This window comes from Triturus cristatus, chromosome 12 (assembly GCF_964204655.1).
Source record: "Triturus cristatus chromosome 12, aTriCri1.1, whole genome shotgun sequence".
Taxonomy (NCBI): domain Eukaryota; kingdom Metazoa; phylum Chordata; class Amphibia; order Caudata; family Salamandridae; genus Triturus; species Triturus cristatus.
In genome coordinates this window covers 761,513,854-761,539,627 of record NC_140595.1, presented here as the reverse complement: position 1 = coordinate 761,539,627, position 25,774 = coordinate 761,513,854, and the positions used below count along the sequence as shown (strand labels likewise).

Genomic DNA, 25,774 nt, shown 5'->3' with positions numbered 1-25,774 from the left:
TAAAGGGTAAGCCTAAAAACCTGCACTCTCTCAATGGCATCGAAGGGTGTAGTAAGGGAAACTGATACTCATCTTGGAGTTGCACAAAATTACTAACCACCATATGCAGGAACTTATATCAAGAGAGTTTTCACAGTTTCAGTTTTTTTAAACAAGACTGGAAGCTGGACATCCACCTCACTAAGCATGCACTGCCACAGTACCATTTAACCAGTCCAGGAAGGTGGCTTGACAATACTTCCTTATATCTGGAAGGGCCAAACCTCCATCCTGTATGTTGACCTGGGTTGCAGTAAGTTTAGCCCGGGCCGTCCTCGCTTGCCATAAAAAATGGCACAAATTAGGTCAATCTCAATAAAAATGTTTACCGAATTTTGACCAAAAATTTGAAAAGACAAAGCTAAACAGGGTAAGGAATGATTTATGATTTAGGAGTTATTGTTAATCCCTGCACTGCGTGGCAGGCACTGCACGGTGCCTGCCACTCGGTGCAGGGATTGACAGTGGGGCACCATATGTGCCCCCCCCAGGCCTCTAACTAGATCCTGCTGTTGCAAGGGAGCCCTGCTAGAGGTCCCCAAAGTTGCTTTCCAACAGGCTTTTCATGTTAGAAAGCCCTACATGAAAAGCCTGCGGGAAACCGACATTGTAATCCCAACAGCGGAAACACTGTTCTTAAGGAACTACGTGCCAGCTCCGACTGGCCGACGGGCTCTGTGAGCCCATCAGAAGCCAGCCGGAATAACCAGCCGGTTTCAATTCCGACCGCCATGTTCATAATATGGCGGTCGAAATTGAAACCGATGATGTCGGTCGGAGGCTTTCCGACTAACATCAAACTCATGGCCTTAGTGTCATTGATCTCCCAGACAAGAATCCATTTGGTCACCGTGTACTCCCGAGAGTGCAGCATTAGCTACGCTTAACATCATAATTTTGGTGAACAGTTTGTAATTGCAATTTAAAAGGTTAATGGGACCTTACGAACCGAGTTGTTCAGGAGATGTGTCCTTTTTAAGGAAGCTTACAATAACTGCCTCAGTAAACTTCTTAAGGATTTTGCATCCTTCCAGTATTACATTGAATAGTACAGATAAAACGTTCACTAGCTACACTGCGAAATGTTTATAAATTTGGCCTGTAGGCTGTCATTGCAGAAGTCCTTTGCAGTGGACAAGAGTTTGATGGTGTCTTTGGTTTCTGTGGTCGTAATAGGGGCCCCCACCGTTTTTTGAAGCTCACTATTCGGTGAAGGTAGCTTTATCGGGTGTGCTCTAATTGACCTAGGCAAGGGGTTGATAGTAGAATCATTGAGATCTGCATAGTAATCTAAGAACACCCTGTCAATCTGATCAGCATCCGTCACAGTGCAATTCTGCTTCTCATCAAAGATTGCTTTAATGGCTCCCTGGTTCAGTTTCATTTTAGCCGACCATGCCAAGAAGCACCCTGCATTTCCCTCTCTTTGTAGAGTTCCTGGAAGCAGGACTTCTGTTGACCAAATCTCTGGAGGTGAAGAAGTCTTTGAGTCTTTGACTTGCTGACATAATATTAGCTTTGGACTCAGCAGTGTGAAAAACTGAGTCCTCCCTGCTAGCTTGCTCTAAATCCTGTTGCAAGCAGAGATTTCCTCTAGTCTCAATTTGTTAACTTGAGCTGTATGGTAGATCGATTGTCCCCAAATGATGGCCTTACAGGCCCCCCTAACAGTAAAGCTGAAGTCTGTGCCAATGTTTCTCTGTAAAGATCCCTCTAATGCCACACGCATGACTGCAATCCAACCCTCCTACATTAATAAGGATTTATCTAATGACCACCATGTTCACTCTTTTGAAGGGATGCTTAGTCTTAGATCTAAAAAAGGAACAGAGTGGTCAGAGAAGGGTTCAAGATTATATTGGATCTAGCTCTTCCCCAATTATGCTAAGAAAAAATAAATATGTGACACTGAATGAAGACGTCTGGAGAAACAGTTATATACTCACCCGTGGGGTGGTCAGTGTGCCAGGGATCTAACAAAGCAAGATCTCGTAACAGATTAGCCAGAGCCCAAACTAGTTTTGGCTTACTCTGATGCTTATTGTGATGGGAGTAGTGCCATATTACATCCTGGAGTACATCAAATTGTCTCTAATTAGGACACGTCCTGTAAGGAGCACAATAACATTGTAGACCTCCTCTAAGGGGGCCACCTTTTCCTCTATGAGTCGATAAAAGCTAACCAGATAAATGGTTTGATTATAAACCTGTAGGCTTAGCAGTATCCACCTAGCTTTGGGATCCAAAACCACCTGAATTATTTTGCCGGGAAAGTTATGAATCAACAAAATAGCCCCCTCGCCCGACCGCCAGGTTTGAAGATGCATAAAAAGCCTGAGAGACAAATTTGAACATTATTGGTTGCTTAGCAAAAGCTTTCAAATGCGTTTCCTGAAGCAAAATTATTTGAGCTCCGGCCGGCTTAAGCTATGATAAAATAGATCTAAACTTGCTATGGTTATTAATTCCATTTGTGTTACAGGAAATAACCCTAATAAGTTCAACTCTAGTCCCAGGGCAGATCATAATAGCTTATTCAATTGCATTGCCTTGGTGCCAGCTCCTGGCAATGAGCCAGAGATCTCAGATTCCCTGCCAATCTTGCATTGAGTAGACTGTACAAAGCATAGCATGACCCCTAGGTCCCTAGACTTTTGTAGTTGTGCTGATATCAGTAGAACTATGTGAAGAATTTCTACCTGATGAACATTTTGATGATTACCCCCTGCCCTAAACCCTAACCAAGTGCCACACTCTCACCCTCGAGCTCCCTCCATCCTTGGAGTCCACCCTGCCTGGGGCCCACCCAACAGCTCCATCTCCCACCACCCCTGTGCAATACCGCCCCGGTTCCTCATCCCCATAACCTATAAATGCCCCCAAGAAACCACTACATGGTACATGGTGCCTTGACATGGTATCTGGAGGTTGCCTGGGCCCCTGTGAGTGTTGTTGTGGACATACAAAGATTAACTTGGTAGAATTACTGAGAGCTATGGCAAACATTAAATATTTCAAGCTATTCTAGGATTACAATTGCTTGTCCTGGCCCCGCTCTCCCCACCCTTCCTCTGGGCTGATGGACAAAAAGTCCTGTGCTTGCTTCATCGACTGAAAGATATGTGACTGGACCTTGTCGAGAATGTTCAGTCTGAACTGCTGAACAATTCCAGCTGGGGCACAGAGATTCTGGAAGATACTGATCATGCCTTTAAACTCTTTGCATTGCCATGTAGAAAATACTGACATATCAGAAAACATCTTAAAAGAATAATTCTCTGAAGTCTGATATATTTTGTCTCTAATGGCATTGGCAAAAAATGCACTCCTTAATCTAACAGTCAACAAAGTTGACAAAGATCATCCGTGGATATTGTGCATTGGGAGAGTGGACCACCAGTATGAGAGGAGCTCACGTGAATTTTAAATCCATATTTTGAGCAGCAGCTTCAGGATACACGTGTTTGGAAATGACATCCGTTATGAAACTAACAACTGTCTGACCATTCTCGCACCCTTCAGGTATCCCAGTGAATCTTAGGATAGGCCGGTGAGATCCATTCTCAGTGTCAATGATCTTAATCTGGAGCTCTGCCAGTTCAGACTGTAACTTATCAGCTAGGGATTCCTAATGAGGTCTAGCATCTTCTAAATTGGAAACTCCTTTTCAACATTGGAGATCCTTGTAGTAAGCTGCTGTATTTCGGTGTGGATTAGTTTTACTTGCTGTTCCGTTCTTTTATGCGCCTTGTCCTTAAGTCACTGTCTTTAATTCACCTAAATCTGGTGAAGGAGCATGTTCATAGATGAAACCTGGGATTTCCCTGCCTCAAACGTTTGCGCTTGCACTTGTGTTTGTAGGGGCTCAGATGTCAAAGTCATTGTTCGTGGAGCACCACTATTAATCGCCTACAGACTTTCCCAAACCATGGGTGAAGCAGGGGCAATGGATGCTTGCTGACGATACACGGCACTTCACTGGATGCCTGTGGTTCAATTACAACTGTTGTGATCCATACTGGGTTAGTTATGCTCCAGTGTCGGGTGCCCCCCTTTTTTATTGCTCATCGATACCAGCGTTAGAGAACAAGGGGTACTTTTGCTGCTTCTTAATCCCTGAAGTACTGTTTGGCGGATAGCTTTGCCCTCTTTCGCCTACTTCAGAGGAATCCAGTGTTCTCTCAGCTGTAATCACACTAGGCCATTTACCCTTTGCTGCGTGGTTACGGTGCAGTGTTTCTGGGGTTAAGGATCCATTCTGTTTAGCTTCCATGGATAATGTGGGCTCTTTTTCCTGAACAGAATCACTCATTACGGGTTCGAGAACTGACCCGTCCTTTTCCTGAGCTACTTGGTCCGATAATCTATCTGGTGATATTGTCTGCAGCTCTATCCCAGGAAATCTAAGTCTGGCTCCCCTAGTAAAGGAGGTATGACTGCGAAGTTTAGTATTGGTAGAGGATCGGTCATTCTCCATGGTTGAGGCTGCTTGGGGAGGTCGGAGGGTGTTTCCATCATAGCATCTCTCAGCCCACTGGTTTGGTCTGGCCCATAAAAGGGATTCATTCCTGTAACCTGGTCCGTAGCAGCTGCAGCGGGGGTCTGATACCAGAGCAGGCAGATTCATACGCCAGCACTTCGTCCGGCATGGAATCTGGAACCGCAGGCTGCCTAGTGATTAGCTGAAGCTGTTGGGATCATAAGGCACCAGGCCGCCCTCTTCTCACTCTCTCATCTCCACTCCTACCTCCATACTAAAGCCTCTGCTGGTCTCTCGAGCCCCTAATCAGGCCAATTCAACTCAACAGAACTGGCAAACTGCTGCATTTGGGTAAGACTCACATGCACCGCAGTGCACATGCCATTTATTCCTGACTGTTTTTTTTAAAAAAAAATCTATTGTCTGTTGATGAAGTTTGCTCAAAAAAGGCCTCTCTGCGCAGTTCTGAATTGGAAGGCAGATGGGGCATCTCTCTCTTATGCACTTGGAGCAGAGCAGGAAGTCTGGCACTCAACACCACATTAGCCTTCACAGCTTGTCTAAGTACTTTCCAGTTAGATATTTGCAGCTGAGCTAAATAAGGACGACGTCTTCCACTGGGAAAAGGCAAGCAGTCAAGCATGCACAGAGACAGGGGAGAAAAGGGGATTCCAGACATTGCTGTGTCTTGAAGTGTTTTGCAGTGATATCCAGCCACACTTGGGGGCATATCAGCAACAAGACAATATCAAATTATCGCCGCTTTTGCGTCCGTTTTCGGGCGAAAAGCGGCGATAATTTTATCGCCCAATTAGCAAGGTCACGCTATCGCGTGAAACCTTGCATTAGCTCCCGGATTCTTAACGCCCATCTTTGCATCTCTAATGAGATGCAAAGTGGGCGTTCCTGACCTGACATGACTGGAGAAATGTCGCTAAGCGACACTTCTCCTATCATCAAGCCCCACGCTATGAAGCATAGCGGCAAGAAAAGTAGCGATAACCCCTGTTATCGCTACTTTCCTTACGCCTGCTTCAGGACTGACTTAGCCATGATATCCCATGGAAGGTGGATATCATAGCTAAGTGTGTGAGGCCCTATCATCAAGCTAACGCCAAACTTCGTGAGATAATCGCTGGGTTTCCAGCAATAATCTCACGTTTGGCAGTTAGCGCTAGGACTTTTATTGCTTTTGAGATAAGAGTTGCTAATAGCACGCTACCTCAGCGATAAAAATCCACGTTAGCCGGCGATAATTATCCTAGTGCAAATGCGCTTAGCGATAATTATCGCCGGTTGTTGCTGATATGCCCCTATGCCTGGCCAATACACGAAATTGAGAGCCTCAGAGCATGTTTTGCTGATCAGATATCTACAGCCGGCAGGTGGACTCGCAACTTAGGGAGTGCAATAGGCTTTCCTCTGGGTGGAGAAAGGTCACAGGACTGTTGCAGAGGTGGCTTATGCAGTGACTGATGTGGCTTGTAACTTCCACAGGCATTTTCCAGCGCTGGTCTTAAAGTACAATCTAGCGGCTCACAAGGGATCTTGGAACGAGAATTCAGTCTGCTACTAATCCCGTATGCAATACTAAACATTGGATCAATCACTTCTTGTGAATAGAAGTTTGTCATCTATATTATGTTTGTAGCTAAAATATATATAAAACAAAGATCCATACTAGATTGAATAGAGAAGTTTCCTTGTCCTGCTTAACTAAAAAGACACAATGGTGTAATGGAAGGACTATTTGCCTGATACAATGTCACATTTCTTTGGTTTTACATTCCAAAGATTAGAAAATGTTTACCACAAAGTACTTGTGAACATTATCAGGATTTTAAAGTTCACTGCCTCATTCTAACAAAACAACTGGAGTCACCGTTACTTCTTGAACCACCATGGAGTCCAACCCACTACAGTACTTCTCCGTAATTCAGCACAGGTGTGAAACCCAATTAGGATGGTACTCTGCTGCTTCATAAATGAGTCAACCAAAACAAACATTGATGCAAATAGAAACATACACAAATTTCAAGATTTGTAATATCAGGAGTCAAACAAAATACCCAGTCAGAAGGATCAACCAAGACCAAGCAAGCTAGTTGAACAGTATAATTGCCATTTAATTTAACCATGCAACACTCAGGCTCAGAAGACAACATCTTTCTTCAGGATCATGACCTCAATTAGGGTACCGACTCTGTATTCAACGATATGAGACTCATGAAAGTCAATGGTCCAACCTGACATTGCATCAAACCAACCAATTACGTAACTGTCATAAATCTTTTCCCTTCTAAATAATTCAGATATTTAAAATTAGGATCCATTCCTTGTTGATTCAGTCCACCTCTAAATTCCCTTCACTTTAGACATTTAACTATGAAACCCACAGGTCAACCCAAGGGACAAACACACTAGGTCAAACACTGAAGCAGACCTGCTAGAAAATCTTGTGGTGCTCACTCAGCAACCATGAACGACCACTAACCTGAGAAGGACTCCAATACTCAATATACTAATTAAACTGGTCCTATCAACATTGGCAAGGAAAAGGTAAAAACATCTATTGAAGGTTCTTAATCAATCAATCAATCATGACATTTGTAAAGTGCACTACATACCCGTGAGGGTCTCAAGGCACTGGGGGTTGGGGGATGCCGCTACTGCTTAAAGAGCCAGGTCTTGAGGAGTCTTCTGAAGGTCAGCAGGTCTTGGGTCTGCCGTAGGTGGGCGGGGAAAGTGTTCCAGGTCTTGGCGGCGAGGTGGGAGAACGATCTGCCGCCGGAGGTCGCTCTTCCGATGTGGGGGACTGTGGTGAGGGCGAGGTCGGCGGAGTGGAGCTGGCGGGTGGGGGTGTAGAAGCTGAGTCGTCTGTTGAGGTACGCTTGTCCGGTGTTGTGGAGTAGCTTTGTGTGCGTGTGTGAGGAGCTTGAAGGTTATCCTTTTGTTGACAGGGAGCCAGTGCAGGTCTCTCAGGTGGGGTGTGATGTGGCTGCGGCGAGGGATGTCGAGGATCAGGCGTGCAGAGGTGTTCTGGATGCGTTGCAGCCGTCTCAGGAGTTTGGCCGAGGCTCCTGCATAGAGGGCCTTTCCGTAGTCCAGTCTGCTGCTGATGAGGGCCTGGGTGACCGTTCTTCTCGTTTCGGTGGGGATCCACTTGTAGATCCTGCGAAGAATGCGGAGGGTGTTGAAGCATGAGGAAGAGACGGCGTTGACCTGTTTAGTCATGGAGAGGGTGGAGTCGAGGATGACCCCTAGGTTGTGTGCGTGGTCGGTGGGTGTCGGGGCTGTTCCCAGTGCGGTCAGCCACCAGGAGTCGTCCCAGGCCGAGGGGATGGTTCCGAGGATGAGGACCTCCGCCATGTCCGAGTTCAGCTTCAGTCGGCTGTTCCTCATCCATTCAGCGACAGCCTTCATTCTTTCGTGGAGGTTGGTTTTGGCGGTGTGGGGGTCTTTAGTGAGGGAGAGGATCAGATGGGCGCCATCTGCATAGGAGATGATGTTGAGGTCATGCAGTCGGTCGACGTGGGTGAGTGGTGCCATGTAGATGTTGAACAGCGTTGGGCTGAGGGATGAGCCCTGGGGTATGCCGCAGGTGATCTCAGTGGCTTCGGAGCAGAAGGGGGGAAGGCGAACGCTCTGTGTCCTGCCAGAGAGGAAGGAGGTGGTCCAGTCCAGGGCCTTCTCTTGGATCCCGGAGTCATGGAGGCGTGTTTGTAGTGTGTAGTGGCAGACCGTGTCGAAGGTGGCTGACAGGTCTAGAAGGATGAGGGCCACTGTTTCTCCGTTGTCTAGCAGGATCCTGATGTCATCGGCAGCGGCGATGAGGGCAGTTTCGGTGCTGTGGTTGCTGCGGAACCCAGACTGGGAAGGGTCCAGGATGCAGTTCTCCTCAAGGTAGAAGGTCAGTTGTTTGTTGTCGGTCTTCTCAATGACCTTCGCCAGGAACGGGAGCAGGGAGATGGGCCGTAAGTTCTTGAGGTCCTTGGGGTCCGCCTTGGGTTTCTTGAGTAAGGCGTTGATCTCGGCATGCTTCCAGCTCTCCGGTAAGGTTGCTGTCTCAAAGGAGATGTTGATGACTTTCCGGAGATGGGGTGTGATGGCTGTGCTGGCTTTGTTGAAGATGTGGTGTGGGCATGGGTCTGACGGAGATCCAGAGTGGATGGTGTTCATGATCTTGATGGTGTCGTCGTCAGTGATGTTGGTCCAGGCGAGCAGGCGGCTGGTGCGTAAGGTGGTCGTGGGGTCAAGGGTCTCGGTGGTTGTCGAGCGGTCGTGGCGTTGAAGCTGTCGTGAATGTCTGCGATCTTGCGGTGGAAGAAGGTGGCCAGCGAGTCACACAGGTCTTGCGAAGGTGGGATGTCATTGGTGTTGGAGCTGGGGTTGGAGAGTTCCTTCACGAAGTTGAAGAGCTCTTTGCTGTTGTGTGCGTTGTTGTCTAGGTGGTCTTTGAAGGAGGCCCTTTTGGTGGATCTGATGAGGTGATGGTGTCTGCAGGTGGCGTTTTTGTGGGCTGCGTAGCTGTCCGGTGTTTGTTCACGGATACCGTTCTTTTCCAGTTTTCGGCAAGTTTGCTTAGAGGCCTGGAGGTCTTCAGTGAACCAGCTGGCTTTCTTGCTGGTGCGACTGTTGGGGGGTCTCTTGAGCGGGGCGAGGGAGTTGGCGCAGTCGTCGATCCACTGTCTGAGGCTGTGGGCAGCGGTGTCTGGGTCGGTGGGGTCGGCGGGCAGGCTCTGGGCGAAGGAGGTGGTTAGCTGGTCTTCGGTGACTTTGCTCCAGCAGCGGTGGGGCATCTGTTGGGTGCGGTGGTGCGTGGTGGGCTTCTTGAAGGTGAAGTGGATGCAGCGATGGTCGGTCCAGTGGAGTTCAGTGGTGTGGTTGAAGGAGATGTGGGGGCTTGCGGAGAAGATGGGGTCAAGCGTGTGTCCGGCGGAGTGGGTGGGTGCTGTGATGAGTTGTCTGAATCCGAGGTTGGCTATAAGGGTGGGCGTAGTTCGCGAAGTAGCACTTCGCGAAGCTACGCAAAGTGAAGTTCGCACTACGCGAGCTACGCGTAGCACTTCGCGAACTGCGAAGTAACATGTTCGCACTGTGCAAGATGTTGTTTTCAATGATTGCACAGTGCGGACAAGCAACCGGCACTGTGCAATCATTGAAAATGGCATCTTGCACAGTGCGAGCTGTAGTTTTCTGCTGCTCGAGTAGATTTTTACTCGAGCTGCAGCTTTCTCAACGCGAACTGGTAGTTTCTCATCGCGAGCGGTCGCGAGCATACGCGACCCCTCGCAATGAGAAACCTTACCTTCTCGCGTTGGGAATCTCGCCGGGAGGTTTATTTTCCATGCTCGCGATCGCGAACAAGGAAAAAGTCTCGCCAGGATGTCATTTTGCTTGCTCGTGGTCGCGAGCAAGCAAAAAATGACCGCAGCACTACGCAACACTACGCTACGCGTGTTCGCACTGTGCTACGTGCAGTTCGCGTAGTGCGAAGTAGCGCGAACTTCGCAAACTACGCGAGCGTAGCGTAGTGCTTCGCCCAGGCCTAGTTGGCTAGGTTTTCAATCAGGGTGGTGGAGTTGGTGTCGTTGTTGTTCTCGAGGTGGAAGTTCAGGTCACCGAGAAGGATGTAGTCCGTGGAGGCGAGGGCGTGTGTGCTGACGATGCTGGTGAAGCCGCTGTTCCAGCAGGTAAAAGGTCGGTGGGTGCTCTTCAGGGTGGCCAGGACCAGGTGTGTGGTCTTCCGGGGTTGAGTGCCCGGAGGATGCTGGCATCGTAGCGGAGACGGTTGTCGTGGCGGTAGCGGGGGCCAGGGGTTCTGGCGCTGGGCACGGTCCAGGCGCGGACGGGCGCAGACGGGTTTGCCTTAGGCGTGCCAGCTGCGCGCCCGCTGCGCACAGCCGCTGCGCGGCCTGCATATAAGGGGAGTTGGGAGAGAGGAGTAGCTAGGAGGCGGGAGCGGGGCGGCGAATGAGTGAACAGGAGGGCGGGGCCACTAGGACGCAGCGGCGGGAAGAGCGGGAAAGAACGGGTGACGGGCAGAACAATCAGGCAGGGCACAAGGTTCTTAGAAGCAGTTAAACCTAAAGGACATGCATCCCAAAGGAGATGCATGCTCAAGAAATGTGCTTTCACCAAAACCCCCTCCATATCTCATCTTATCCACTGTTGATCCAGATGACTCATTGTCACTCACATTTCAGTCCAAACAAATGTCTAACTCTGCAATGTGTTCAAAGTGCTAGAGTATTACATGAATGTTCCCTTTCTCTGATAGTTTTGAGGATATCCTGGTAAAAAATTTGCCTAATACTCCTTGAGCTGCGCCTCCCTAGCAGCCATACTCAAGGGCTGGGCAATGCATTATAAGATGGTTCATGTCCTTGCCCAATGTCAGAGTTATAATGTATTGGCCAAACATCCAAAGCATTGCCCAAGTGCCGGGAAAGGTACATGGTAGGCGTTCTACTTGGCCTTGTCCAAGGGTTGGGCAGAGGCACCAGACCAACACATCCCAAGCCTGTAGAGAAATTGTCAGCTACCCTGCAGAGAACTGGCACATGTGGAATCTGTTAGCAATCAGGCTGCTCCAGTGCCAATGACGATGGAGTAGGAGACGCCATGTCACATTGCTAAAAATAATAGTATATAACCGAACTTACTCTTTATTATTGACACCACTGCTCAGTTATAGCATTAGGGATAGTTGTTTTTTTGTCTCTATTTTAGTAACAAGACACAGAACATCTTTGTCAGCAATCCGGCTGTCCTCTCCCACTAATTGCTGTGGGAGAAGGAGGACCGTGGCAGCTGCTGGCTAATGTGGGAGCAGAAATCCAGAGTGAAACATGTTAATTCTCCTCAAACATTTATTTAAGTAATTAGTGAGGCTGCTCTCTTCCACAGAGCTATATAAAAAAACATTCAAAGCAAGCACTGGAAAAGCCAATAGGTCTTGCCTATGTGGAATTTACAGACTTTGGCAATGTTTTCTCCTGCTTCTACTGCAAATAATTCAGGCAATTATCTCCCTGATATCTTGTGTGCATTGAGATTAATAATACAGGGAAGCAAATTATGCAGGAGAGGAAAGGGGAAAGCCAATGACATGAGATTGTGGTACTCTGGGGCAGACAGCATGGCGATGGACAGCGAGAGGTGGATTGGGCAGATGAAGACTCGGAGAGGGCACATTGTTTGAAAACACAAGTGCGTTAAAGAGAAGTGGGAGAGGAACGTCAAAAAGTAAAATATCAGCTGCCACAAAAGCAATGGTTTAAAGAGGGGGCTGGGTCACGCCGTAATGTTGGATGGGTTAAAGAGAAGGGAGAAGGGGGAGTACTGAAAGGTAAAATATGAAGAGAAGGGGGGGTCCCACCAAAAATTAAAAAAGAGTATCTGCAGGAGCCTGTGTCCAGTGTAAGGGCACAGGCCAGCGGAAGGAGTACTTGGTCCAAGCCCTACAGAGGAGGGCTCGACTTGAAGGCTAGGATGATACCGGAGTCCAGGAGGAGCTGCTGATCAACAGGAATACTGGAATGGAGAGTGTCATGGGAGTCAACCAATGGTAAGTATAGGTGAGTATTGGGTGGGCTCTAAACCCCTTTTAAGGTTTTTGTTTATTTACAAGAGATTTCACAAGCACAGCACAAGTGCTGTGCAGGAGAAACCTAAGAAGTAGGGCACCAGACCTTTTCTCTTTTTTTAAAACAAATGTCTCCTGCTGTTCTCAAACAACATCAGGACAGATTAAAAAAAACAGAAATGGGCATCGATCAGTGTTGAATACACTTGGTCGAATTCCACGTGAGGTTGGTTTGGATGCACGAAAACTGGCAAAGGGAATAGGCAAAGCTCACACCCTGTGCCTAGTGATAATTTCACACGGCCAATGGATGTGTGCTCTGGGTGTGGGCATAAGGACTATTTACAGCGTTTGGTCGACGGTCATGTAATGCACTGGCAGCCAACTGCGCAAAGGTTATTGCATAGAGTTATGGGATGTGAGTGGTGGGTGCAGAATTTTTTCAGTATGGATTTCACATACGCCTCGTGAATAACTGAAGATTTGTGTCGTGATTTTGTCGACATGAGTGGATATATTAGTTGTCTGAGGTCACACCATACACTCATGGTCCACTGAACATGGCCACAGGTGGTGCCCAGTAGGTTACGGGGTGTGGGTAGAGACACGGGCTGTGGCCAAAGGCCATATCCTGTGCTCAGTAGCCTCACATGGCCTTTATGAATGTGCTGCCTCTCTCCTAGAAATGTTCACATTGCCCTAGTTAGGGGATGCACCCACTGGCAGTGAAAGAGACTAGGATATGGATAGCAATGGTAGTGCTGCAAGAGAAGAACTCAGGAGACAGGTGATATTCTGCTCTTCCCATCCTATGTCTCATATGTGTTGTGGGTGCAATGGCTGAGAGAGTGAATGCGACTCCTGATATGAGCATGTGCATAGTCTACAGCTTCTGTCTGGAAAGGTCTGGGTGGGACCACAATGTACCCCCACCACTGGTTCCAGTATTGTGTTACCCGATGGGATTCCACCCCAATGCCCATGATTGAAACATCCCAATAAAGGAATGTGCAGCACATGTGTACCTGTGCATAGCCCAGGGAGCTCCAGCTTTTCTGCAATAACAGCTACTTACGTTCAATGAAAATCATCCCATGCTACTAATATTATAGAAGAGGTACCTCATTAAATAATTAGGTAAATGAGAGGGCACATGGGTCCTACACTGTACACAACCACTTTCAAGATCAGTAGCCCACTTCTCCTATGCAAGCACAATTCACAAGACCAGGATGAGTGATTTCTATTATAGTGGGACTCAAAATCGAGTTCCACAAAAGAAACAACTTTTCATCTCATTGCTGACAGAGCTGGATGTGTGGTCTGGCACACAAAAAAAACACAACGGTACCTTCTCATCCTGAAGCAGAACCTCTTACCTCTTTGCTTTCTGCAGCCCACAAGATGGCGCTATTGTTGATGATTAGGGTTGCTCCTGCTGGCGCACTAGAGTCATATTCTCCTACCTTCACCTGCTTGAAGGTGCCTTGGTGACTGCGCTGCCAGTTCACAACATCATACCGTGCCGGCGGATTGCCGTGCCTATCGAAAAAGGTCTTAGTGCTTCCATGCAGGCGGATGTTTTTGATGTAGTGAAGAAGCTGGACCAGAACAAAGGATTGAGACATTTTAGGTGACGGCATTATGATGGTTGCAGAGACACAACATGGGTAATGATGACCACTTTCCATAAGCCTCTCTACCAAGAGAAATGCCAAACAGAGGCAAGCGGAAGGGTATGAAAGATGACAGCTTTAGCATGGCACTAATATCCACAATTGTGACTGACCCGCTTTACACACTTCAAAGGCTATTGTGCTCTAATATGATAAACCTAAATATTAATCGTAAATTATAATACTAGCCTCTCTTTGGTTTTGATGATGAGTGGACTATTTCAGAGTAGAGCACTAATCAGACACTCAACATAAAAGAGGCATCTATCTCTCACCCCTTCTTCACCTGATTCCTTTAGAGGACAGAGTAAGGGATAATTCATTATGGTGGAGCCACAGCTGATGTCAACATTGAGAAGACTGTTCTATTGACTGCAATGCCGCCAGAAATGGTTCCAGGCAAGCTCCAGGATTTAGGGTGGGCAGCCTGCCACCATGTCGGTGGTGTAACTACTGTTCGCACGTGCCTTCTAATTCATAGCAGTCTTGCACAGAAAACCATGAAAATGTCTCTGGCGTGCAGGGAGGAAGTTTCAGGTACACGACGGACATTAATAACATGGATATTAAGACTTTACTCCCACTTTTCATGTACCTTTTTAGTTACCACATATGTGATGTTGAACCTTCTGCCACAGACACTTTTTCCAAAACAGTGAGGATTTGCTTGGGGAGGATGATGGACGGGATCTGTGTCTGAGCCAGGGATCTCAAAATCTGAGAGTTGCCCATATGGTGGAGGAGATGTGACCGGAGAGAGAGTGCAACACCCCAGCTATCAGCACAGAGACTGAGGGTTGATTTCATCACCCGGTTTTCCATCTGTGCATGCAGTGTTGTTCTGGGGTGGAGAGCATGAATGTACTGAGTGCAAGAGATATGATTGTTGAGTTGAGAGAAGTGTGAATGTATGTGGGGATGTGTTGAATTGTTTTGTTATTATTTCACTGTAGGTGATCTTAAAAGTACTAAAATTATTGAATGTACAGCATTACTTGACAAATGATGACAGTCACCGTGTTGTAATTGAAAAAATATTTATATATACAAAAAATAATGTTTAAGATGTGAAATACTAAAAGTTAAAAAAGGAAAAAAAGGAAATAAAACATGTGATAACTAGTAACTATTCTGTGTGGAGAACTGTGTCCATTATGCCCCGTGTTTGAGCTCTGAATAGCCGCTATTTAAAGAAATTGAGGTCTTGAGGGAACACTACTTGTGTAGTTTTGCTTGGAAGAGATGTCTTTGCCTCACTGATAGGTAGTTGGATGGGAAACTAAACTTTAATAAAGTCCAGTAGACTTTTCTGAATTGCAGCAGAAGTTTTAACATTAAGTTCTCTAGGTGGCAGGGATGGATGGTGTTTATGGGTGGTGATAGGTCAGCGAATTAAAAGAGCGACAGCCTCAGGCCCAGATACAGGAAACAAACCCTGTTTACCATGTTGTTGTATTGTAGATTATCAGTCATTTCTTTATCTACATCCATTTCATTTGACAAAGAAGTGGGCAATTTCAGGTTCTGCTCATGGTTGTTAAGTACTAGTAGCATATAAGGTTACTAGTAGCTTCTAAGGTTCAATCCTGGGACAGTGTACATCTATAACCAGCATATTTTCTTCCAATAGCTGTAGGGCCTGCTTCATTCTTTAGGGTAGCCATCCACAAATATATGTTTTGATCTTTTATCTGCGTTCATAAAAGGGCCAAGTCAGTGTTTTATTTGCAGGTCTCTCTGTGCTCTTGAAATATTTTCAGACCTAAGTGAGCCCTCACATACCTCAATCCTTAACCTCATGTGTCGGACTCAAAACTAGTAGGTGAAAACGTGCACTCTGCCAGCTGAGTTTTGCCCAAGCGGAATGCAGAGTTCTGGCAAATCTCCGCCAACTGCTGCGTGGCAGAGTTTTTTCTGGCGTGCGGCTCGCCATCGTTAAGTTGACAAGCACAATCAATCATTTGCATCCCTTCTTAGAACTGATCTTTGGGTGCTAGAATGCCTCCCTCATCGTGGGCAGTCGAGGCAGGTCGCGACTGTTTGCATTGTGAAAACTCTTCTGGAGTGGCAGATAGAAGCAGCGCCATCTGGTGCGCTGCATGGTGCCGCTCATGCTGTTTGCGTTGTGAAGGCACTCCTCGAGTGGCAGATAGAAGCAGCGCCATCTGGTGTGCTGCATGGTGCCGCTCGCGCTGTTTGCATTGTGAAGGCACTCCTCGAGTGGCAGATAGAAGCGGCGCAATCTGGTGCGCTGCATGGTGCCGCTCGCGCTGTTTGCATTATGAAGGCACTCCTCGAGTGGCAGATAGAAGCAGCGCCATCTGGTGCGCTGCATGGTGCCGCTCGCGCTGTTTGCATTGTGAAGGCACTCCTCGAGTGGCAGATAGAAGCAGCGCCATCTGGTGCGCTGCATGGTGCCGCTCGCGCTGTTTGCGTTGTGAAGGCACTCCTCGAGTGGCAGATAGAAGCAGCGCCATCTGGTGTGCTGCATGGTGCAGCTCGCGCTGTTTGCGTTGTGAAGGCACTCCTCGAGTGGCAGATAGAAGCAGCGCCATCTGGTGCGCTGCATGGTGCAGCTCACGCTGTTTGCGTTGTGAAGGCACTCCTCGAGTGGCAGATAGAAGCAGCGCCATCTGGTGCGCTGCATGGTGCCGCTTGCGCTGTTTGCGTTGAGAAGGCACTCCTCCAGTGGCAGATAGAAGCAGCGCCATCTGGTGCGCTGCATGGTGCCGCTCGCGCTGTTTGCGTTGTGAAGGCACTCCTCGAGTGGCAGATAGAAGCAGCGCCATCTGGTGCGCTGCATGGTGCCGCTCGCGCTGTTTGCGTTGTGAAGGCACTCCTCGAGTGGCAGATAGAAGCAGCGCCATCTGGTGCGCTGCATGGTGCCGCTCGCGCTGTTTGCGGTGTGAAGGCACTCCTCGAGTGGCAGATAGAAGCAGCGCCATCTGGTGCGCTGCGTGGTGCCGCTCGCGCTGTTTGCGTTGTGAAGGCACTCCTCGAGTGGCAGATAGAAGCAGCGCCATCTGGTGTGCTGCATGGTGCCGCTCGCGCTGAGTTTAAAAAAGAGCATGAGCAGTGCAATGTCCCAAATGTCACCCATGGAATCTCTGCAGAGTGAAACACCACGAGTTCTGCCCACCCCTGAAAATGAGTAGGCGTGGATACGTTCTGCCATTCACTTTGAACAGCAAAGTTCTGCCATTCTCCAGAAGACTTGCATAGTGGTTGCATTTGTGGGGAGAGAGGTACAGAGGTTATATGACAGGATGTCATCAGGTGTGTAGCTAAATCAATTATTTTAGAAGAGTGTGGGGCATATCATCAAGGACCGGCGATAATTATCGCAAAGCGCACTTAGCGCTAGGATAATTATCGCCGGCTAACGTGGATTTTTATCGCTGAGATAGCGTGCTATTAGCAACGCTTATCTCAAAAGCAATAAAAATCCTAGCGCTAACTGCCAAACATGAGATTATCGCTGGAAACCCAGATTATCGCTGGAAACCCAGATTATACACCCAAATTATCGCCGCTTTTCGCACGAAAACGGACGCAAAAGCGGCGATAACTTTTTATCGCCTTGTTGCCGATATGCCCCTGTGTGTCTAAAATTCCCTAGCATGCAATGAGGTGTACCCAACTAAATAGGATATGACGGGCTTGGGTGGGCACTAGACTGTAGTAATGGACACGGTTAGGGGTATTAGATATCAGTTATTTGGAAAAGTAAGGCTAGACAGCATAGGGCCTCAGTGATAAAGTCTTTACACTGTTTTGTCACTCTCATCTTCTGCACAAACTTCTGTTCATCTGCTCATTTCACCATCCTCCCCCACACACTCAACCCATCAACATTTTAGCAATCTATTTTATTTTCGTTTGGTGCTGTCAATATTTTAGTTGTGTACTTCCTTCGCACACACTACTTTAAAATCACATTTTCAATTGCCATACTCCTGTCTGTGCATCCTGCAGAGAGGTCAAGGGTTACACGAGCATGAAGTCTGAACACCTGTGTGCAACACTGATCGGCCCTGTGCGAAATTCACACAACCTTCACACTCTCAGTGTTACTTGAGCTCTGACTCACCCACAACTAGAACTCACCCAGACGCCCATAGCTGACTGTTCATCAAGTAAGGGACATACTACATGAGCAAACTGCAGATATCAACATATGGGAACACGAATGCTCTTGCAGAATGAAGTTTAACTGAAATGTAAACCCTGAGTGCATCGTTGTTACCTCAGGGCGTACTGTAGTCCTAGTTGGGAATTCAAGCGTTGCTTTTGCCAGGAAATGACTTACATTTAAGACAAACAGGGAGCCATTTCCAACACAGCTTTTCTTTATTGCTGCATGTGAGACCGGGCAGGACCCGTTCCTCTTAAAACCTGCAGTTTGCACACGGATGTAGGCAGGGGCCCAGTCAGATCTGTGCCCGCCGCCTTGCCTGCGTATCACTCTTATCTGCGTAGGTCGCTCTGCCATTCCTTGCCCAGTATTAGAGGCGGGTGAGCCTCTGTACAAGTGGAAGCTGCATGCCTGGCTCTGGTTCGGGGAACAACGTTTACAACGCAACTGTTACAACGCACTACATTTACAACGCATTTTTTACAACGCAACATCCACTACAACGCATTCCATTACATAGCATGACACTACAACGCATTTTTAAAAACTACCATTACAACGCATTCCATTACATCGCATACTACCTTTACAACGCATACCATTACAACGCATAATATTACACTACACTATCCAACACTTACCCTACTGTTGCACCCCCTGGAGTTAGAATAGTAATTTTTACCCCTATACTATCCAGCACTTACCCTACTGTTGCACCCCCTGGAGTTAGAACAGTAATTTTCACCCCTATACTATCCAACACTTACCCTACTGTTGCACCCCCTGGAGTTAGAATAGTAATTTTTACCCCTATACTATCCAACACTTACCCTACTGTTGCACCCCCTGGAGTTAGAATAGTAATTTTTACCCCTATACTATCCAACACTTACCCTACTGTTGCACCCCCTGGAGTTAGAATAGTCATTTTTACCCCTATACTATCCAACACTTTCCCTACTGTTGCACCCCCTGGAGTTAGAATAGTAATTTTTACCCCTATACTATCCAACACTTTCCCTACTGTTGCACCCCCTGGAGTTAGAATAGTAATTTTTACCCCTATACTATCCAACACTTACCCTACTGTTGCACCCCCTGGAGTTAGAATAGTAATTTTTACCCCTATACTATCCAACACTTACCCTACTGTTGCACCCCCTGGAGTTAGAATAGTAATTTTTACCCCTATACTATCCAACACTTTCCCTACTGTTGCACCCCCTGGAGTTAGAATAGTAATTTTTACCCCTATACTATCCAATACTTACCTTAAATGCAATTTAATATTATGCGTTGTAATGGTATGCGTTGTAAAGGTAGTGTGCGATGTAATGGAATGCGTTGTAAAGGTAGTTTTTAAAAATGCGTTGTAGTGTCATGCTATGTAATGGAATGCGTTGTAGTGGATGTTGCGTTGTAAAAAATGCGTTGTAAGTGCATGCGTTGTAAAAGTGTGCGTTGTAACGACATACATCCTCTGGTTCATCCCGAGGCGCTCTGAGACCCTCAAGCCCAAAACGAGATGAGCTTTCATGTGGCACCTGCCCGCCTCCACGCTCTAAACTCAGGTCCCAATACCACTGCATTAACCTTTGATGTGAAGCGGGTGAAACAAAGTGCTAGCCATCCAGTAGCTAAATTGAACAACGGGAAACCAGATAATTAGGATCAATCCCGGCTTCCTCCCTCGAACAAATTGTGTGATCTTAGGTACATCATTGATTTCATTGAGACTCCTTTTTCCTCATTATCACCTATGAGTGTAGTTTCAAATGTGTGAGCACATGAAATATGTTGTAGTGTACAAAACTATGCGTTTCTTTTAAATACCTATAATGTTGCTCAATTATAATAGGAATCCAGACTACGTGCCAGTTAAACATGGCAACTGACTTGCCTCCAGTTTCACAAGTGGCATTGTCATCAGGACGTGGGGGCAGAGGGGGGACACATGCATATTTCTAAATTATTGTTTTAAAACTATGGGGCATATCAACAACAACCGGCGATAATTATCGCTAAGCGCACTTAGCGCTAGGATAATTATCGCCGGCTAGCGTGGATTTTTATCGCTGAGATAGCGTGCACTAACTGCCTAACATGAGATTATCGCTGGAAACCCAGCGATAATCTCACGAAATGTGGCATTAGCTTGTTGATAGGGCACCACAAATTTAGCCATGATAATCACCTCCTAAGGATATCATGGCTAAGTCAGTCCTGAAGCAGGCGTAAGGAAAGTAGCGATAACAGGGGTTATCGCTACTTTTCTTGCGGCTATGCTTCATAGCGTGGGGCTTGATGATAGGAGAAATGTAGCTTAGCGACTTTTCTCCAGTCATGTCAGGTCAGGAACGCCCACTTTGCATCTCATTAGAGATGCAAAGCTGTGCGTTTTACGAATCCGGGCGCTAATGCAAGGTTTCACGCGATAGCGTGACCTTGCTAATTAGGCGATAAAATTATCGCCGCTTTTCGCCCGAAAACGGACGCAAAAGCGGCGATAATTTTATATATATACCCCTATCACTTTAATACATGTTGCTCAAATCATTGATAGATCCCGAAGTACCAGGGTGAAAGGTTTCTGCATGTTGAAGAAATAGACGTTTTGAAATGTAAAGGGGCTTCAACATATTTCCGCATGAAGTTTGTTGCTTGATTTACTTGCGAACTGTATTTATTTTCTTGGCTGGTCCGAATGTCATTGTCAGGCCAAGACCCGGCGAGGAAATAATTAGGGGGGTGTTCCACCCCATAGACCTCCTTGAAGCAGGGCTGTCTTAACAGCATTATTGGCCCCCGGGGAAAGCCGCGCACTGGGTCCTGCGTACACAACCACTCACAGGAATAAAAAAGTTTAACAGAAAATGTGTGTTAAATTCTGGCCTGCATGTGGGCAGCTGCCCAGCGTGCCCATGTGTTAATACAACACTGCCCTGAAGCTATGTTCCTGGATGTCCTCTGCATCCAGAAAAATGTAACTTTATTCACCTGTCTTGTGTGATGCCTGAACTATCCGTGCCTACCAGTCACTCACCACTCAAGAAGTATCGCCACCATAGCAATAAACGAGGGGAGGAGGGACAACCCTGCTGGGAATTTCACTTCCACAGGAATGAGTCAGCCATCACTTCATTAATACTCCCTCTCCATGACGTAGATATTGCCAAATTGTATTTAGACCCAGGATCTGCATTCTGGCCAAAACTCCATGTTTTGTACACTCAGTGCATAAAGTGCACTTGGGCAAGGCAAGTGCCGTTTGGTATCTACACCCTTGCTGTGGATCATGGCTAACATGATGTCAAGCAAATATGATGCAAGTTTGGTAAATATGATCCAACCGGGCGAAAACATGATTCTAAATATCATGTTTCAAGGACACAAGCACAGATTGTGACATCACTGGTACAAAGCACCTCAGTGGTAGATGGGGTCCCTTCATTTTTCATTTCCCTTTTCTAACTTTATTGAGCAGTAAAATACTGGTCAATTTTCAATAAGGTATTTTTTCCAATAAACAGTTCACTGATTTAATCACTATTTAATTTTAAATGAAAAGGTTTGAAATTGGAAATAATTAACACAAGGATTACTTATACAACAATTCTACTGGGCAGCGGTGGCCGACACAGGTAAGCACGGCAGGGCGCGGGAGACGGGAAGTCGACAGACAATGGAATAGGCATTATTTATTTCATTAATTATACCTATTCTGTTGTCCGTCGACTTTCGCCGCCTCCCACCCTGCCCCGCCCCACAGCACCACTGTGCTTTCCTGTGCCGGCCGCCGCTGCTACTGGGCTATACTGGATGAAACCCTGCAGAAGTGCTGCTTTTTCTGAATGCTATCTGACTGCTTTCTTCAAGGTCCACACCTGTAAAACATTCTATGCTGCTTTGTCTGAATGCTATCTGACTGCTTTATTCAAGGTCCACACCTGTAACACATTCTATGCAGCTTTGTCTGTATGCTATCTGACTTCTTTATTCAAGGTGCACACCTGTAGCACATTCTATGCTGCTTTGTATGAATGCTATCTGACTGCTTTATTCAAGGTCCACACCTGTAACACATTCTATGCAGCTTTGTCTGTATGCTATCTGACTTCTTTATTCAAGGTGCACACCTGTAGCACATTCTATGCTGCTTTGTATGAATGCTATCTGACTGCTTTATTCAAGGTCCACACCTGTAACACATTCTATGCTGCTTTGTCTGAATGCTATCTGACTGCTTTATTCAAGGTCCACACCTGTAGCACATTCTATGCTGCTTTGTATGAATGCTATCTGACTGCTTTATTCAAGGTCCACACCTGTAACACATTCTATGCTGCTTTGTCTGAATGCTATCTGACTGCTTTATTCAAGGTGCACACCTGTAGCACATTCTATGCAGCTTTGTCTGTATGCTATCTGACTTCTTTATTCAAGGTGCACACCTGTAGCACATTCTATGCTGCTTTGTCTGAATGCTATCTGACTGCTTTATTCAAGGTCCACACCTGTAACACATTCTATGCAGCTTTGTCTGTATGCTATCTGACTTCTTTATTCAAGGTGCACACCTGTAGCACATTCTATGCTGCTTTGTATGAATGCTATCTGACTGCTTTATTCAAGGTCCACACCTGTAACACATTCTATGCAGCTTTGTCTGTATGCTATCTGACTTCTTTATTCAAGGTGCACACCTGTAGCACATTCTATGCTGCTTTGTATGAATGCTATCTGACTGCTTTATTCAAGGTCCACACCTGTAGCACATTCTATGCTGCTTTGTATGAATGCTATCTGACTGCTTTATTCAAGGTCCACACCTGTAACACGTTCTGTGATGCTTGGTCTGTATGCTATCTGACTTCTTTATTCAAGGTGCACACCTGTAGCACATTCTATGCTGCTTTGTATGAATGCTATCTGACTGCTTTATTCAAGGTCCACACCTGTAACACATTCTATGCAGCTTTGTCTGTATGCTATCTGACTTCTTTATTCAAGGTGCACACCTGTAGCACATTCTATGCTGCTTTGTATGAATGCTATCTGACTGCTTTATTCAAGGTCCACACCTGTAGCACATTCTATGCTGCTTTGTATGAATGCTATCTGACTGCTTTATTCAAGGTCCACACCTGTAACACGTTCTGTGATGCTTGGTCTGTATGCTATCTGACTTCTTTATTCAAGGTGCACACCTGTAGCACATTCTATGCTGCTTTGTATGAATGCTATCTGACTGCTTTATTCAAGGTCCACACCTGTAACACGTTCTGTGATGCTTGGTCTGTATGCTATCTGACTTCTTTATTCAAGGTGCACACCTGTAGCACATTCTATGCTGCTTTGTATGAATGCTATCGGACTGCTTTATTCAAGGTCCACACCTGTAACACGTTCTGTGATGCTTGGTCTGTATGCTATCTGACTTCTTTATTCAAGGTGCACACCTGTAGCACATTCTGTGCTGCTTGTTCTGAAAACGCCATGCATTTGTGATCACGTTTTTGAAAGCTGCACCTTCTGGTGCCAGTGTTGTACACTGTGAGTTGTTGCTCTCTTGCTAGAACAGATTCTTTGATATTTTCCATTTGATTTGTTGTGCAGCATTCAAAATGAACACAGCTTTACAAGGAGAGAGCCCCCTGAAGGGCTTTCATGAAAGTGAAATGTCATCCATGGAGATTACCTCAGTGAAAAGTGAACAAGGATCACAAGTCATATATAGTCTGGCGGGAGGAGATAGATTTGCCGGAATTAACTTTTCTGTCTGGCATTCCTTGCATTTACAGCCAGCTATTGTGAGTTATTCCTCCGCGAATGGGTAATAACAACCAGGTATACCCAGAATTTTACTGCTAGATGAAGGTTGAAAATTAAATGAGAGGTACGCAGGCTACATGTACTGTGTTCCTATGGACCTCACTGTTTCTTTCTCAAAGTGCTAGAGAAGCCTCTGCTCATATCAGTGACAATGCCATTTATTTATTTATTGAGCGCAGCATTCATCCAGACGGATATCACGGCGCTATTTAGCGAGAGCTCATGGTAGGGCCGCCGATGGGTGTGGAGGGACTGTCAGAAATCTGGCCTTGGGAAACAGATCAGTTTTTAGTTTCTTTCTAAATGCTGTGTAGTCGGCCGTGAGGCGTAGGTCTTGGGGTAGTTCGTTCCACTGCGTAGCTGCCAGATATGAGAATGAATGTCCTCCTGTCCTCACTTTCCTTACATGTTTTATCCTGGCCTGCGCTTGGTGGCGTGACCTTAAGCATCTCGTAGTGACGTAGAATTCAATTTTATTCTGTGGAATTCTAGGGCCACAGTGGTGCAGGGCCTTGTGTGCATGGCTGAGCAACTTGAATAATGCTCTTTGGCGCATGGGTAGCCAATGGAGCTGTTTCATGCACATCGATGCTGAGCTGAGTCTGCTTTTATTGCACATCAGTTTGGCCGCGGCATTTTGTAGCACCTGCAGGCATGTGACGAGGTACTCTTCCATACCTACAAACAGTGCATTTCCATAAATCTAACTCGGTGATAATCAGGGCCTGCGTAACTTTTCTTCAGCATTCCAATGGGATCCAGGGGAAAAGTCTTCTTAGGAGCTTCAGGGTTGCAAAGCCTCTTCCACATAGGGCCCGCACATGGTCCTTCATGGAAAGGGTATTGTTGATGAGGATGCCAAGGTTTTTAGCACATTGCTTGGGTGCTGAGGCATCTCCCAGGGTTTGTGGCCACCAGGTAGCGTCCCAGATTAGGTTGGCTCCTCCAAAGAGCAGGATTTCTGATTTCCCTGCATTTAATTTCAAGCAATGTTCTGACATCCATAAAGCCATCTCTGAGAGGCAGTTGTTAAATTTTACCCTGGTGTCTTCGTGCCTTTCTTCAAGAGCTATCATCAGCTGTGTGTTGTCTGCATAGAAGCAAATACTGTGGGATGCCACAGCTGGTGGTTTGGGGTTTGGATGAGCACTGACCCATTTGTACTGTTTGTGTTCTATTGCTCAAGAACAAACTGAGCCACTGAAGGGCTTCAGCATGGATTCCTTTTCCATGCAGAATTTCCAGCAGGCGGTTGTGTGAGACCGCGTCGAACACTGCCGACAGGGCCAACAGGATCAGGGTTACAGCCGCCCCCCCCCCACGATTGGTCAGAGATCTTATGTTGTCCAGGACAGCCAGAAGAGTTGCCTCGGTGCTATTGGTGGCTATGAAGCCGGTTTGAGAGGGACCTAATAGTTTGTTAGACTCTATTTATCTGGATAATTGTCTATCTACCAACTTTTCCAGAACTTTGGAGAGGTATGGAAGTTGCGAGATCGGCCGATAGTTTTCAGGGTTGTGAACATCTGTTCCTGCTTTCTTCAACAGGGGGGTCACTACCGCCTGTTTTCAAGTTTCAGGGCAAGCTGAAGTATCGAGATATTTATTGAGTAGCTGGGTAACATACTTTGGCAGGTAAATTAATCTTTGAACAGGATAGCTAGCCCCCCTCCCTTCCGCCCTTGACTGTCTTGTTTTAGTATTTTGTAGTCAGCAGGTAGTGCATTGGAAATGTCAGGGGAGTTGTTTTCATCCAGCCAGGTTTCAGTTATGAAAACCAGGTCGGGGTTCCTCTCATTGAGAGTTAAATGGACTTTGAAATACAAGGCTACTCCCAAGGTTTTGCACCTACAAGTTATCTGGGCACTGTATTTTTTTTAATGTTTTGTCTTTAAAAATGTTGGTTTATTAGCTGGGCATTTTGCACCCAGCACTCTGCTACAGAATGCCCTAGCACCCAAAATGCAAAGCAATGTAAAACTGAAAACAATATCTGAATAATTACTCAGTGTGCAAGGCTTATA

At 46.5% G+C, this 25,774-nt stretch overlaps 1 protein-coding gene across 1 annotated transcript in view; it reads right to left on the bottom strand.

The window, feature by feature from the left end:
* The window catches only part of LOC146782743 (extracellular calcium-sensing receptor-like), a 70,227-nt gene that overhangs the window by 4,563 nt on the left and 39,890 nt on the right, over positions 1-25,774 (bottom strand). Inside the window, exon 5 of the mRNA XM_085639979.1 lies at positions 13,487-13,708. Within this exon, the coding sequence (XP_085496105.1) occupies positions 13,487-13,708 (222 nt within the window). The remainder of the gene's footprint in view (positions 1-13,486; positions 13,709-25,774) is intronic.